Source organism: Copidosoma floridanum, unplaced genomic scaffold (assembly GCF_036245765.1).
Source record: "Copidosoma floridanum isolate Cflo_tuat_1 unplaced genomic scaffold, Cflo_Japanese_pri ptg000027l, whole genome shotgun sequence".
Classification (NCBI taxonomy): Eukaryota; Metazoa; Arthropoda; class Insecta; order Hymenoptera; family Encyrtidae; genus Copidosoma; species Copidosoma floridanum.
In genome coordinates, this window is record NW_028321904.1 from 11821125 (window position 1) to 11833896 (window position 12772).

The 12772-nt window shown below is 37.1% G+C and overlaps 1 protein-coding gene across 1 annotated transcript in view; it reads right to left on the bottom strand.

Annotated features, from left to right (window-relative positions):
- Positions 1–2374: 2374 nt before the first annotated feature.
- The window catches only part of LOC149373779 (uncharacterized), a 33381-nt gene continuing 22983 nt past the window's right edge, over positions 2375–12772 (bottom strand). Inside the window, exon 6 of the mRNA XM_089595704.1 lies at positions 2375–2534. Within this exon, the coding sequence (XP_089451830.1) occupies positions 2375–2534 (160 nt within the window). The remainder of the gene's footprint in view (positions 2535–12772) is intronic.

Genomic DNA, 12772 nt, shown 5'->3' on the forward strand with positions numbered 1-12772 from the left:
ATCTTTTTGATTAACCAGCCGCAACTTACCATAATACATAAATAGATATATTTTTTTTTTTTTTAATGATGGAGCGGGGAGAGGAAAATCTTCAAAGACACCCCAGCTAATCCGTTGGTTGTGTCGGATTCACTCGGTGTGCCTACCGACTAAAAACTAACCTCCCTGCATGGGACAGGTTCGTTAATTAGGACCACTCCCCTAGAAGACAAAAGGGCATAAGAGGAAAAAGAAGAAAGAAAATAACAGAGAATTTCGGAGGCCAGCTCGCTCTTAAAGGAATGAGAGAAGGGGGCACTTACGTATTATCTGGGCGAAGCTCGAATCTTGGCTGGCGCCGGAATAGAGTTAGAGAAGCTTCAATTTGGTGTTATTGTATGTGTGTGTGTGTGTGTGTGTAGATGTGTGAGTCCGCTGGGTATTGGAAGCGTACTTGTGATTTGTGTAAGTGTTGTATAGGATTGAGGCCGTAAAGGATATGGCAGATAGAAGGGTGCTCCTGAAGGGAGCGTACGAATTAAAGTCACGTTTGTTTCGGCGAGATAATGGAGATGATGCATCCGATGGCAGCTGGGAGGATTGAAGACCTAGAGTACATTGAGGGTCCTCGGGATTCTGTGCTAGAGCGCATGGACGTCATATAAGGTCGAAGCGACCGGGTTGAATGTTCGCGAGTGCGGCGATGGTGGGGTTTAATGGGTGGTCCGTAATGGAGGCGCGGATTTTAGACGCAAGGACGGGGGCTGCTTGTATTGGGGGGACGATGTTGAACTCCTTGATAATCTAGGTATTCCTGATATACCATGAAATATCCAGGACCGACCTCAGTATCTTCATGAAAGGGCCCTGGATGTCTTGTAGTCGGTTTCCCTTTGCACCACCCCACCTTAGTATCGCGTATGTGCTAATGCTCTAAATGATGGCGTTGAAGGTGCGCAGCTTGGTCTCATGAGAGACTGCTTTGTTGTTGAAGAAGGGCTTTAGTTTCACGAAGGCTCCGTATGCCTTACCGCGGGTGCTGTTGATATGCGGAACGTACGTGAGTCGACGATCTAGCGTTACGCCGAGGTACTTGGCGGAGTAGTTCCAGTCGATTTCTACTCCATTTACGTTTATCTTCTGCAGTTTCTTCCTTAGATTTTTCCTTAAGACAAGCATGGCTATAGTCTTTGCCTTATTTATGACCAGTTACCAAAAACTATACCAGTTATGGAGAGTGACGATGTGCTCGTTTAGAAAGGTAGTACACCGCGAGTGTTGTTTTGACGTGCAGCTGACCACGACGTCGTCTGCATAGACGTACGTGTTGATGTTTTGGCACTGGGGCAGGAAGTGGCAAAAAATGCTGAAAAGGGTGGGTGAGAGTTTGGAGCCTTGGGGACTCCGGAGGTTATTGGACGGGGGTCGGAGAAGGAGTCGCTTCCTTTAACGTGAATGAATCTGTCCGAAAGGTAGGATTTGATAGTGCCGATGAGGTATTGCGGAAAACCTAACTGAATAAGCTTGTACAGGAGGCCCTCGTGCCAAAATCTGTCGAGGGCCTGCTGTACATCTAGGAAAGCTATCACGGTGAAGTTTTTGTGGATGTGGTTATCGGAGAGGTCTTCGGTGACCCTCAGAAGCTATTGTACGGCTGAACGTCTGGCTCTGAAACAGTATTGCACGTTGGGAAGGATGTTATTTTCCGTGGCGTGCTTGTTTAGGAGGGTAAGAATGACGCTTTCAGTGATTTTATTGAGCGATGAGAGTAGGCTAATGGGTCTGTGGCTTGCGGGGTAGCTGAGGGGTTTTCCCGGCTTCGGGAGGCAGATGACCGCAGCCACCTTCCACGCAATTGAAAAATAACGAAGGCGCATCACGGTGTTGGTGATGTTGCAAATCGCCGTTATAAATTTTTGAGGGAGGATTTTCAGGACGCTATTGGAGATATCGTCACTGCCAGGGGCTTTCCGAGTTTTTAGGGAGCGGACGATGCCTCTGATTTCGAAAGGTGTGCAGTGTTTGAAATCTGGATTGTTGAGGACCTGCTGCTGCAACATGTGGTTGATTCTCGCGTGTTCCTGCGCTAGTTCTTCAGCGCAAAGGTTAGGGGCGGAGTATTGAGTTTGCAGCGAATCTGCAAAGATCTCTGGTTAGTTTGAATCTAGCGAGTAGAGTTTGTTCCCTTGTTAAAGGAGGGGGGGGGGGACATAAGGCCGTTTGTTTTTTTGAAGACCTTCCAAGCATTTCTAGGGTGGGACTCTGCCTCGGCTATGAATTTGTTAAATTCCTTGCTTCGGAATTCAAAGACTTGGGATTTGACTTCCCTTTCAAGGAAGTTAAGGTGAACTTTTAGTTCGGGGGTTCTCCGTTTTCGCCAGAAATTCTGGAATCTCTACTTCTCTTTGATGAGATGCAGGAGGTCGCGGGGGGGATCAAGTGTATGTTGGGAAGCTGTGGTTGTTGTGGTGGCGTCTTGTGTGCACCTGTTGAGTTTGTCTGTGAATTCGTCCAATGCTATGTTAAGTTCCGTTTGGGACCTGATGGGACCCCACCTGAAAAAAAATGTCGGAATTTTATGTAGAATTACTTCTGTAATACTTTCAGGAAAGCCATATGGCATTACACATGGTTTTACATATGGCATTATATAGAGGGTCTTAGCTTGGTGATGCCATATGTCATTCCATATGGAAAAACACATGGAATTACTAATAGGAAAAAGAAAAAATTTCTATCATCTAGAAATAACTGCAAAATACCATAATAAGTTATTTGCGGTAACAATTTGTCTTACCATCGGGATAATAACTTCAAAAAAAGGGGCTTCAGCTGATTTTACTTCTACAGATAAAACATTTTTTTTTTTTTTTTTTTTATTCCTGAAATATTACTTGAATCCTCATGTTTTTGAGTTATTATCCTAATGGTAACATTAATTGTTCACAGTAAATAACGCATTACAGTATTCTGCAGTTATTTCTAGATGACAAAATTTTTTTCCTTCTTCTAATTTGTAATTCTATGTGTTTTTTCAAATAGAATTACATATGGCATTACCAATCTAAAACTCCTCATGTAATGCTATACGTAAAACCAAATGTAATGCCACATGGTTTTCCTGAAGGTATTACAGTTACAGAAGTAATCACACATGGAATTCCGTCTTTCTTTTTCAGGTGGGATCGATGAAATTTGAATAGGACGGATTTGAGGTTATACGCAAGGCGGACCCAGTCTATGCAGCTGGTGGTAACGGGTATGGTGAGAAGAGATCTAGCGATTTCTAGGTAGACTAGGTTATGGTTGCAAGGGAGGTCTGGGGATGGTCAAGTTTTTCGTCAAAAATATGTCTAAGATGGCTGAGTCTTGGTCTGGTGAGCTCAGATAGTGAGTCGGTTCACTTGGAACCTCAGTGTTGATGTTGAGGTTGTGAAAGTGTTTGAGGAGGGAACGACCCTCAGGATTTTCGTGTTTGCATCCCCACGATTTGTGCTTGGTATTTAAATTCTCCAGCAAGCATCTTAGGGATGTTGGAGTCAAACAGCAGGATTCTGCATTGGAGGTTTTTATCTTTTGTTAAAGGAGACTAGAGGGAGATGATTATGATGAAGGCAGATAAGGTGGTGCGTACTTCGATGCCGACTGCTTCGCAGTTGGCAGTGTCCGTACTTATGACCAAAGATTAGTAGAGAGATTGCTGACTGCAATGCTACGGCGCGAGTTTACTTTTGGCCACTGTTTCGAGCGCCCCGTCGCGGCCAAGCGGTCGAACCAGGCACACATATTTTTTTATTTATTTAAGAAGCGTGGAGGGGGTATACCGAGTGTGTGCCTACGGATTCGCGTGGAAATGGGCATGTAGGCACATACTTCGGAGACGCGTGGAAGGGGTATACTGAATATGTGCCTACGGAGAGGAGTGGTGCATGGAAATGCCGACTACAGCCATATAACTATATATACCCGCGTATATCATAGCGAAAGAAAGCGACGAGTCTTTCTCGCTGTATACTAACTTCTTAAATATAAGGTCTTAGAAATTAAGGGGAAATAGAGAAGAAAAAAAGATTTTACATCTAATATTTGTAAAATAAAAAACCTATTCTTTCATTTAACAATTCTCTATAACATATGAAAGCTTAAGAGAGGCTAGCCAAATTATTTTTCGAAAATTAAATCATAAAAATAAATGTTTACGCAATTGGAAGCTCAAACTTTCAAGGCATTTATTTTTTAGTTCTTCTTATACTTTGAATTTTCGTTTAGTACTGCGTATCAAAGTACGTTGAAAAAATATTTAGCTTGAAATATTTTTTGAGGTTGATAGTATGGCTATAAGCACCTTAAATTTAAATTATTATTTTTACTTATCATAATCGCTATGAACTGTAGGCCAAGCTCCGGAGGGTATCAATGAACATATGTAACTTTAGGTTATATGGGGTCCGAAGTTTGAATAGCTAAGATGGCTAGAGCTTATGCCTTCGACGGCATATTTTGGCGATTTGGGGTTCAATTCTGATTGCCATTGGATTTTTTTTTTTTTTTTTTTTTAATATAATTCAGTATTCTATTTAATTTCTTATTGCAACTTTTATTTTTATTTGTGAATATTGTCAACACTTTTTTTTCGGGCACGTTAAAAAAATTTTATTTTTAATACTGTGCCACGTACATAGATTCCTACGCAACAACTGACTATTAAATAATTTATTACGTTAATAGTTATAGCTGGCAAGGCTAATTCATAATTTTAAAGGTAATAATTTGAATGATAGTAACATTGATAACTAACTAAATACTTGGTAGATCATATAAATCTTTATGTGCGTATTCGTATGCTTGCATGTGTGTGATCTCAGACTTTTTGACCGATGTCAATGATTCAGGACTCAGCAGGATTACTTTTTCATATTGTTACGATGGCTTGGGAAAAACAATCGTCATAGCTTTTTAAGGTTGTCATACCTCTTGACGATTTCTTGATTTTTTTAAGCAGATTGTTGTATTATTCAGGTGAAAAAAATATTCTTATACATATTTTAGTTTTACTTAGGGAAAATTCAAACAATTACATTTTTTTAAATCTCTCCATACGTTATACAGTTTCATTTTAAACAATAAAACAATTTTTTTTCTTTCGATTCATGCATTCAAAATTAGTATTTCAATAAGATTGATAAAACAATTCCCTAATTTGTAATTTTAATTTAATTCTTAACAAGATCTTATTTCATACAGTACGAAAAAACCACATTTTCTATTTTCGCACACTCCATAAGAGTTTTTTTTATAGGATAATTTCTACTTTAATGTGATAAATATTATGATTTCATTGACAGGTTTTACACATCTGAGCTTGTAATTTATATATGTACATTTTAATACTTACTGTAGCTAAGAAAAATAAATGTAGTTTCGTTTGTTCTTAAATATCTTATACGATTGTTTTATTAAAAAAAACTTTAGATTGCAATAAATGACTAAAACTTTTAATTTGCTACTGAACATAATTTAATATTGTTGAACAAATTTCTACCTGCAGAGAAAATACTGAAACATTTAACGATAGCTTTTTAGAGTGTCAGAAAACTGAGTGGATTTTTGAAGATTTTGCACTAAAAATTTGTTTATTTAAAGTAAGGCCCGATTTTTATTCATAATTTAGGATGTGGTTCAAATTTTTTTTTAAGTCTTACAATTTCTTGAATCGCTGAATAATGTCGGTGGGTCAGCGCAAGAAACAGTCTTTTCAGAGTAGAAGACATGAAAGAGCTTTTTTAAATCAAGAGGAAAAAAAGGGTTTCTTTGAGTAAATTTTTTTTCCTTTAACTTTAAGTTGGCAATAGAAGTATGTATGTTTATATGCATAAATCAATTAAGCATTACTTAATAACACTGTGGTCAATCTCTATGTAACATAGGTCACTTACTGGCCACGTTGTTCAATAATTAATACAAAATTTATTAATGATAGAAAAGCGTATTACCACATGATACGGAGTATGTACGATCTACTATATCAATACAAATTATTGCTTCATTTATGTGATTATACGCCAGAAAGCACTCCGCTTTTAATCTGTATTTCTCAATAGCTTCCAATGACTTGTTAATCGAAAATTTTAATTTTTTTTATACAAATTTCTATATTAAAAAAAAGAATCTAAGCTTATTGTTTCACATAATTTCTTTTATTAGAGGGTATAATGTTACCAATAAACAAATTTTCAGTGCCAAATTTGGGAAGAATTCACACAATTATCTAACACTTTAAATCGCTACCGAGAAACATATTACTGCTTTCTCAGCAATAAAAAAAACGAAAAAATATTAAAATAAGCGTTTAAAAGTACATATAAATTAAAACGTTAGACTAGTTAAATTTGTTAAGGAAACATAGTATTTATTTTATTAAAATAAAATTATTATTCGATGAAAATAAAAATAAAAGATCTAAAAACTTTATGGAAAGCAAAAATAAAAATTAAGCAATTCGGGCTCTATAAAATAAAATTATTTCGAAAATTAAATTGATATTACAAATAAGGAAATTGTTGTATCAATTTTAATAATATGTAAAGTTTGCTTGGATTTATCAAAGCCACTGGTGCAATTTAGATTGTAGAATTTGACATAATTTTAATATCTATGTGCTGACAGCATAAAAATATTAAGCACCCATTATTTTTGATTGAAAAAAATATTATTGTAGAAATTTACTGGTGATAATTGTTAAGAAAATTATTAAAACGAAAGTAAATTTTTTGGGCCTTTGGCTATTTTCTCTTGTAAACTAGATGTTTATAATTTTTGGGAAGTTTGAAACCATTTAAATTTTATTCATAACCTTAAAAATCATTTGTTTGGTATCATAAAATTATGAATGAGCCTTGCTATCATTAAATGTTTCAGTATTTTCTCTGCAGGTAGAAATTTATTCAACAATATTAAATTATGTTGAGTAGCAAATTAAAAGTTTTAGTCATTTATTGCAATCTAAAGTTTTTTTTAATGAAACAATCGTATAAGATATTTAAGACCAAACCAAACTACATTTATTTTTTTTAGCTACAGTAAGTATTAAAATGTACATACATAAATTACAAGCTCAGATGTGTAAAACCTGTCAATGAAATCATAATATTTATCACATTAAAGTAGAAATTATCCTATAAAAAAAACTCTTATGGAGTGTGCGAAAATAGAAAATGTAGTTTTTTCGTACTGTATGAAATAAGATCTTGTTAAGAATTTAATTAAAATTACAAATTAGGGAATTGTTCTATCAATCTTATTGAAATACTAATTTTGAATGCATGAATCGAAAGAAAAAAAATTGTTTTATTGTTCAAAATGAAACTGTATAACGTATGGAGAGATTTAAAAAAATGTAATTGTTTGAATTTTTCCTAAGTAAAACTAAAATATGTATAAGAATATTTTTTTCACCTGAATAATACAACAATCTGCTTAAAAAAATCAAGAAATCGTCAAGAGGTATGACAACCTTAAAAAGCTATGACGATTGTTTCTCCCAAGCCATCGTAACAATATGAAAAAGTAATCCTTCTGAGTCCTGAATCATTGACATCGGTCAAAAAGTCTGAGATCACACACATGCAAGCATACGAATACGCACATAAAGATTTATATGATCTACCAAGTATTTAGTTAGTTATCAATGTTACTATCATTCAAATTATTACCTTTAAAATTATGAATTAGCCTTGCCAGCTATAACTATTAACGTAATAAATTATTTAATAGTCAGTTGTTGCGTAGGAATCTATGTACGTGACACAGTATTAAAAATAAAATTTTTTTAACGTGCACGAAAAAAAAGTGTTGACAATATTCACAAATTAAAATAAAAGTTGCAATAAGAAATTGAAATAGAATACTGAATTATATTAAAAAAAAAAAAAAAAAAAAAATTCCAATGGCAATCAGAATTGAACCCCAAATCGCCAAAATATGCCGTCGAAGGCATAAGCCCTAGCCATCTTAGCTATTCAAACTTCGGACCCCATATAACCTAAAGTTACATATGTTCAATGATACCCTCCGGAGCTTGGCCTACAGTTCATAGCGATTATGATAAGTAAAAATAATAATTTAAATTTAAGGTGCTTATAGCCATACTATCAACCTCAAAAAATATTTCAAGCTAAATATTTTTTCAACGTACTTTGATACGCAGTACTAAACGAAAATTCAAAGTACAAGAAGAACTAAAAAATAAATGCCTTGAAAGTCTGAGCTTCCAATTGCGTAAACATTTATTTTTATGATTTAATTTTCGAAAAATAATATGGCTAGCCTCTCTTAAGCTTTCATATGTTATAGAGAATTGTTAAATGAAAGAATAGGTTTTTTATTTTACAAATATTAGATGTGAAATCTTTTTTTCTTTTCTATTTCCCCTTAATTTCTAAGGCCTTATATTTGAGAAGTTAGTATACAGCGAGAAAGACTCGTCGCTTTCTTTCGCTATGATATACGCGGGTATATATAGTTATATGGCTGTAGTCGGCATTTCCATGCACCACTCCTCTCTCCGCAGGCACATATTCAGTATACCCCTTCCACGCGTCTCCAAAGTATGTGCCTACATTCCCATTCCCACGCGAATCCGTAGGCACACACTCGGTATACCCCCTCCACGCTTCTCAAATAAAATAAAAAATATGTGTGCCTGGTTCGACCGCTTGGCCACGACGGGGCGCTCGAAACAGTGGCCAAAAGTGAACTCGCGCCGTAGCATTGCAGTCAGTAATCTCTCTACTAATCTCTGTTATGACTCGATGACAGATGCCCTTGCGTACAAGGACAGCCACTTCGCTATGGAATTTTTAGCATCTGTCACGTCTGTGTACCGTGTAATTTGGTATGTGAAGGGTTTTTGTGTTGTCTAAGTGTGTTTCTGTGATGCATGCAATGTCGATGTCTTTTGTCTGGAGTATGCATAAAGGTATTAAAACAGAGGGAAAAAGTGTTATACTCATAGAGATATAAGGATAGAGTGCGCTAATTATTCTAATGTACGTGAGGGGGAGCGATACGCTAAAATAAAGATATGGTCGCCGAGTCTCCTCTCCATCTCTTTTAAGCTGAACGCTGTGATTGGCTGCTGCTCAAGGGGGTATTCTGGCCGTTAGTGGCAGTTACAGGAGCCGTACCATATAACTTTTTTCAGCTTCGCGGGCCTATGTTATAGCATAGGCCGATGTACAGAAAAATAGTTATATGGTACGGCCCCTGACATAAATTATTGCCTCTTGAGCATCAGCCAATCACAGCGCTCGGGTAGAAAAAAACAGAGAGCACACTCGGCAACCATCTCCTTCTTTTACCGTATCGCTGTATTCAGCCTCTAGTGCACTCTATCCTTATATCTCTATGGCTATACCAGCCCATTAGCGGCAGCGACAGCATAATTAAGTGTAACGGAGCATCTGTCCTTGTTGCCTTAGCCACTTTATTAGTTACTTCTTCGTCCTGAATCCTACAGTTCATTCAATGTCATGTAGGACTCGACCAGTAACATAATTGCCAGACAAAGACACAGCGGGTGTAATCCGCAATTGCCGCCAGCAGTTACAAATGTACGACGTGACAACGTTGCGTGGTTGGGGGCGCTACTGTCGATTTACTGGTGATGTGATCCGCAATCTCACCAGCAGTAAAGCAGACGACGTCGGTCTACTAGCTCTTTTTCGTAACATTTTCTGATTGTAAACAAAGCAAAGCAGACGATAGAATGTCGGAAAATGTCACGAAAAAGAGCAAGTAGACTGACGTCGTCTGCTTTACTGCTGGTGAGATTGCGGATCACATCACCAATAAATCGACAGTAGCGCCCCCAACCACGCAACGTTGTTACGTCGTTAACTGCTGGCGGCGATTGCGGATTACACCCAGCGTTAGGTTAGGCAGATTCAATATCGAAACTTTTTCCCTAGATCGTATATATAGCTATACGATCTAGTGAGAGTGTTTTCCGTCAAGCAGACAGCACAGCAGTGAAGGGGCATTGCCAAAGTCACGCGGAAATTAAAAATTGTAATATTAATAACACAAGTGCCTATTACCCAATGACCTGGGGCGCTAACTGGCCTCTCTATTAAATAATAAAGTATTAATACTTAACACAAGTGCCTATCACCCAATGATCCAGGAAGCTAACTGGCCTCTCTATTAAATAATAAAGTATTAATTATTAACACAAGCGCCTATCACCCGACGATCCGACATGCTTAATGGCCACTCTGTAAAATAATAAAATATTAAATAATAGCACAAGCGCCTATCACCCGATGACCCAGGGCGTTTACTGGTCGCTTTATTAAACGATATATATTATTAATTAATAGCACAACGGTCATCAGGAGATAGGTGCTTGTGCTGTTAATGATTATTTTATTATTTAATAGAGAGGCCAGTAAGCGCGCTGGGTCATCGGGTGATAGGCGCTTGTGTTATTTATTAATAAGTATTAATTTAATACAGTGGGATGTGAGCACCCCGGGTCATTGGGTGACAGGCGCTTGTGCTATAAATTAATACTACATATCGTTTAATAAAACGACCAGTCAACGCCCTGGGTCACTTAGTGATAGGACCTTGGGTTATTAATTATCCTTTTATTAATTTATACAGTGGCAAGTAAGCACCCTGGGTCATTGGGTGACAGGCGCTTCTGTTATTAATCAATTATATGTATATATATATATATATATATATCGTTTAATAAAGTGACCAGTAAGCTCTTCAGTTCATCAGGTGACAGGCGCTTGTGTTAAAAATTAATATTTTATTATTTACTAGAGAGGCCAGTAAGCGCCCTGGGACATTAGATGATAGGTGCTTGTGTTAATAATTAATATTTTATTATTTAATAGAGAGACCAGTTAGCGCCCCGGGTCATTGGGTAATATAGATTTGCGTTATTAATATTACAATTTTTAATTTCCGCGCGTCTTTGGCAATGCCTCTTCACTGCTGTGCTGTTTGCTCGACGGAACATTCTTACTAGATCGTGAAGCTATATATACGGTCTAGGGAAAAAGTTCCGAAATTGAATTCACCTAACCCAACGCTGCAAAGACAGATTAAATAATAAAATAATGATTATTAAAACAAATGCCTATCACTCAATGACCTAGGGTGCTTACTGGTCACTTTGTTGAACGATTTATATTATTACTTAATAGCAAAAGCGCCTATCACCTAATGACCCGGGGCGCTTACTGGTTGCTTTAATAATCAATAGATATTATTAATTAATAGCACAACGATCATTAGGCGATAAGTGCTTTTGCTGTTAATCAATATTTTATTATTTAATAGAGAGGCCAGTTAGCGCCCTGGGTTATCGGGTGACAGGCGCTTGTGCTATAAATAAATAATATATATCGTTTAATAAAGCGACCAGCGAGCGCCCTAGGTCATCAGGTGATAGGCGCTTGTGTTAATAATTAATATTTTATCATATAATAGTGTAGCCAGTAAGCACCCTGGGTCATCGGGTTATAGGCGCTTGTGCTATTAATTAATAATATATATCGTTTATTAAAGCAACCAGTAAGCGCCTTGGGTCACTAGAATAGAGGCGTTTGTGTTATAAATCAATACATAATTGTTTAATAGAGAGGCCAGTTTGCGCCCTGGGTCACTAGGTGATAGGCGTTTGTGTTAGTAATTAATGTTTTATTATTTAATAGAGTGGCCAGTAAGCACTCCGGGTCATCGGGTTATAGGCGCTTGTGTTAATAATTAATACTTGATTAATTAATAGAGAGGCCAGTTAGCGCCCCGGGTCATCGGGTGATGGGCGCTTGTGTTATTTATTAATAAGTATTAATTTAATACAGTGGGATGTGAGCACCCCGGGTCATTGGGTGACAGGCGCTTGTGCTATAAATTAATATATTACATATCGTTTAATAAAACGACCAGTCAACGCCCTGGGTCACTTGGTGGTAGGACCTTGGGTTATTAATTATCCTTTTATTAATTTATACAGTAGTAAGTGAGCACCCTGGGTCTTTGGGTGACAGGCGCTTCTGTTATTAATCAATTATATATATATATATATATATATATATATATATCGTTTAATAAAGTGACCAGTAAGCTCTTCAGTTCATCGGGTGACAGGCGCTTGTGTTAAAAATTAATATTTTATTATTTACTAGAGAGGCCAGTAAGCGCCCTGGGACATTAGATGATAGGTGCTTGTGTTAATAATTAATACTTTATTATTTAATAGAGAGGCCAGTAAGCACTTCGGGTCATCGGGTTATAGGCGCTTGTGCTCTTAATTAATAATATATATCGTTTAATAAAGCAACCAGTAAGCGCCTTGGGTCACTAGGGTAGAGGCGTTTGTGTTAAAAATTAATACATAATTATTTAATAGAGAGGCCAGTTAGCGCCCTGGGTCACTAGGTGATAGGCGTTTGTGTTAGTAATTAATATTTTATTATTTAATAGAGAGGCCAGTTAGCGCCCCGGGTCATTGGGTGATAGTCACTTGTGTTATTAATATTACAATTTTTAATTCCCGCGTGTCTTTGGCAACGACCCTTCACTGCTCTGCTGTCTGCTCGAGCGGATTCAATATCGGAACTTTTTCTCTAGATCGTATACATAACTCTACAATCTAGGAAAAAAGTTTCGATATTGAATCCGCCTAACCCAACGCTGGACAGATGCCCCGTTACGTAGCGAATTCGGCTGTCGCATGTCACGCCCCCTTTTCTCCTCTATTCCTATTTCCTATACC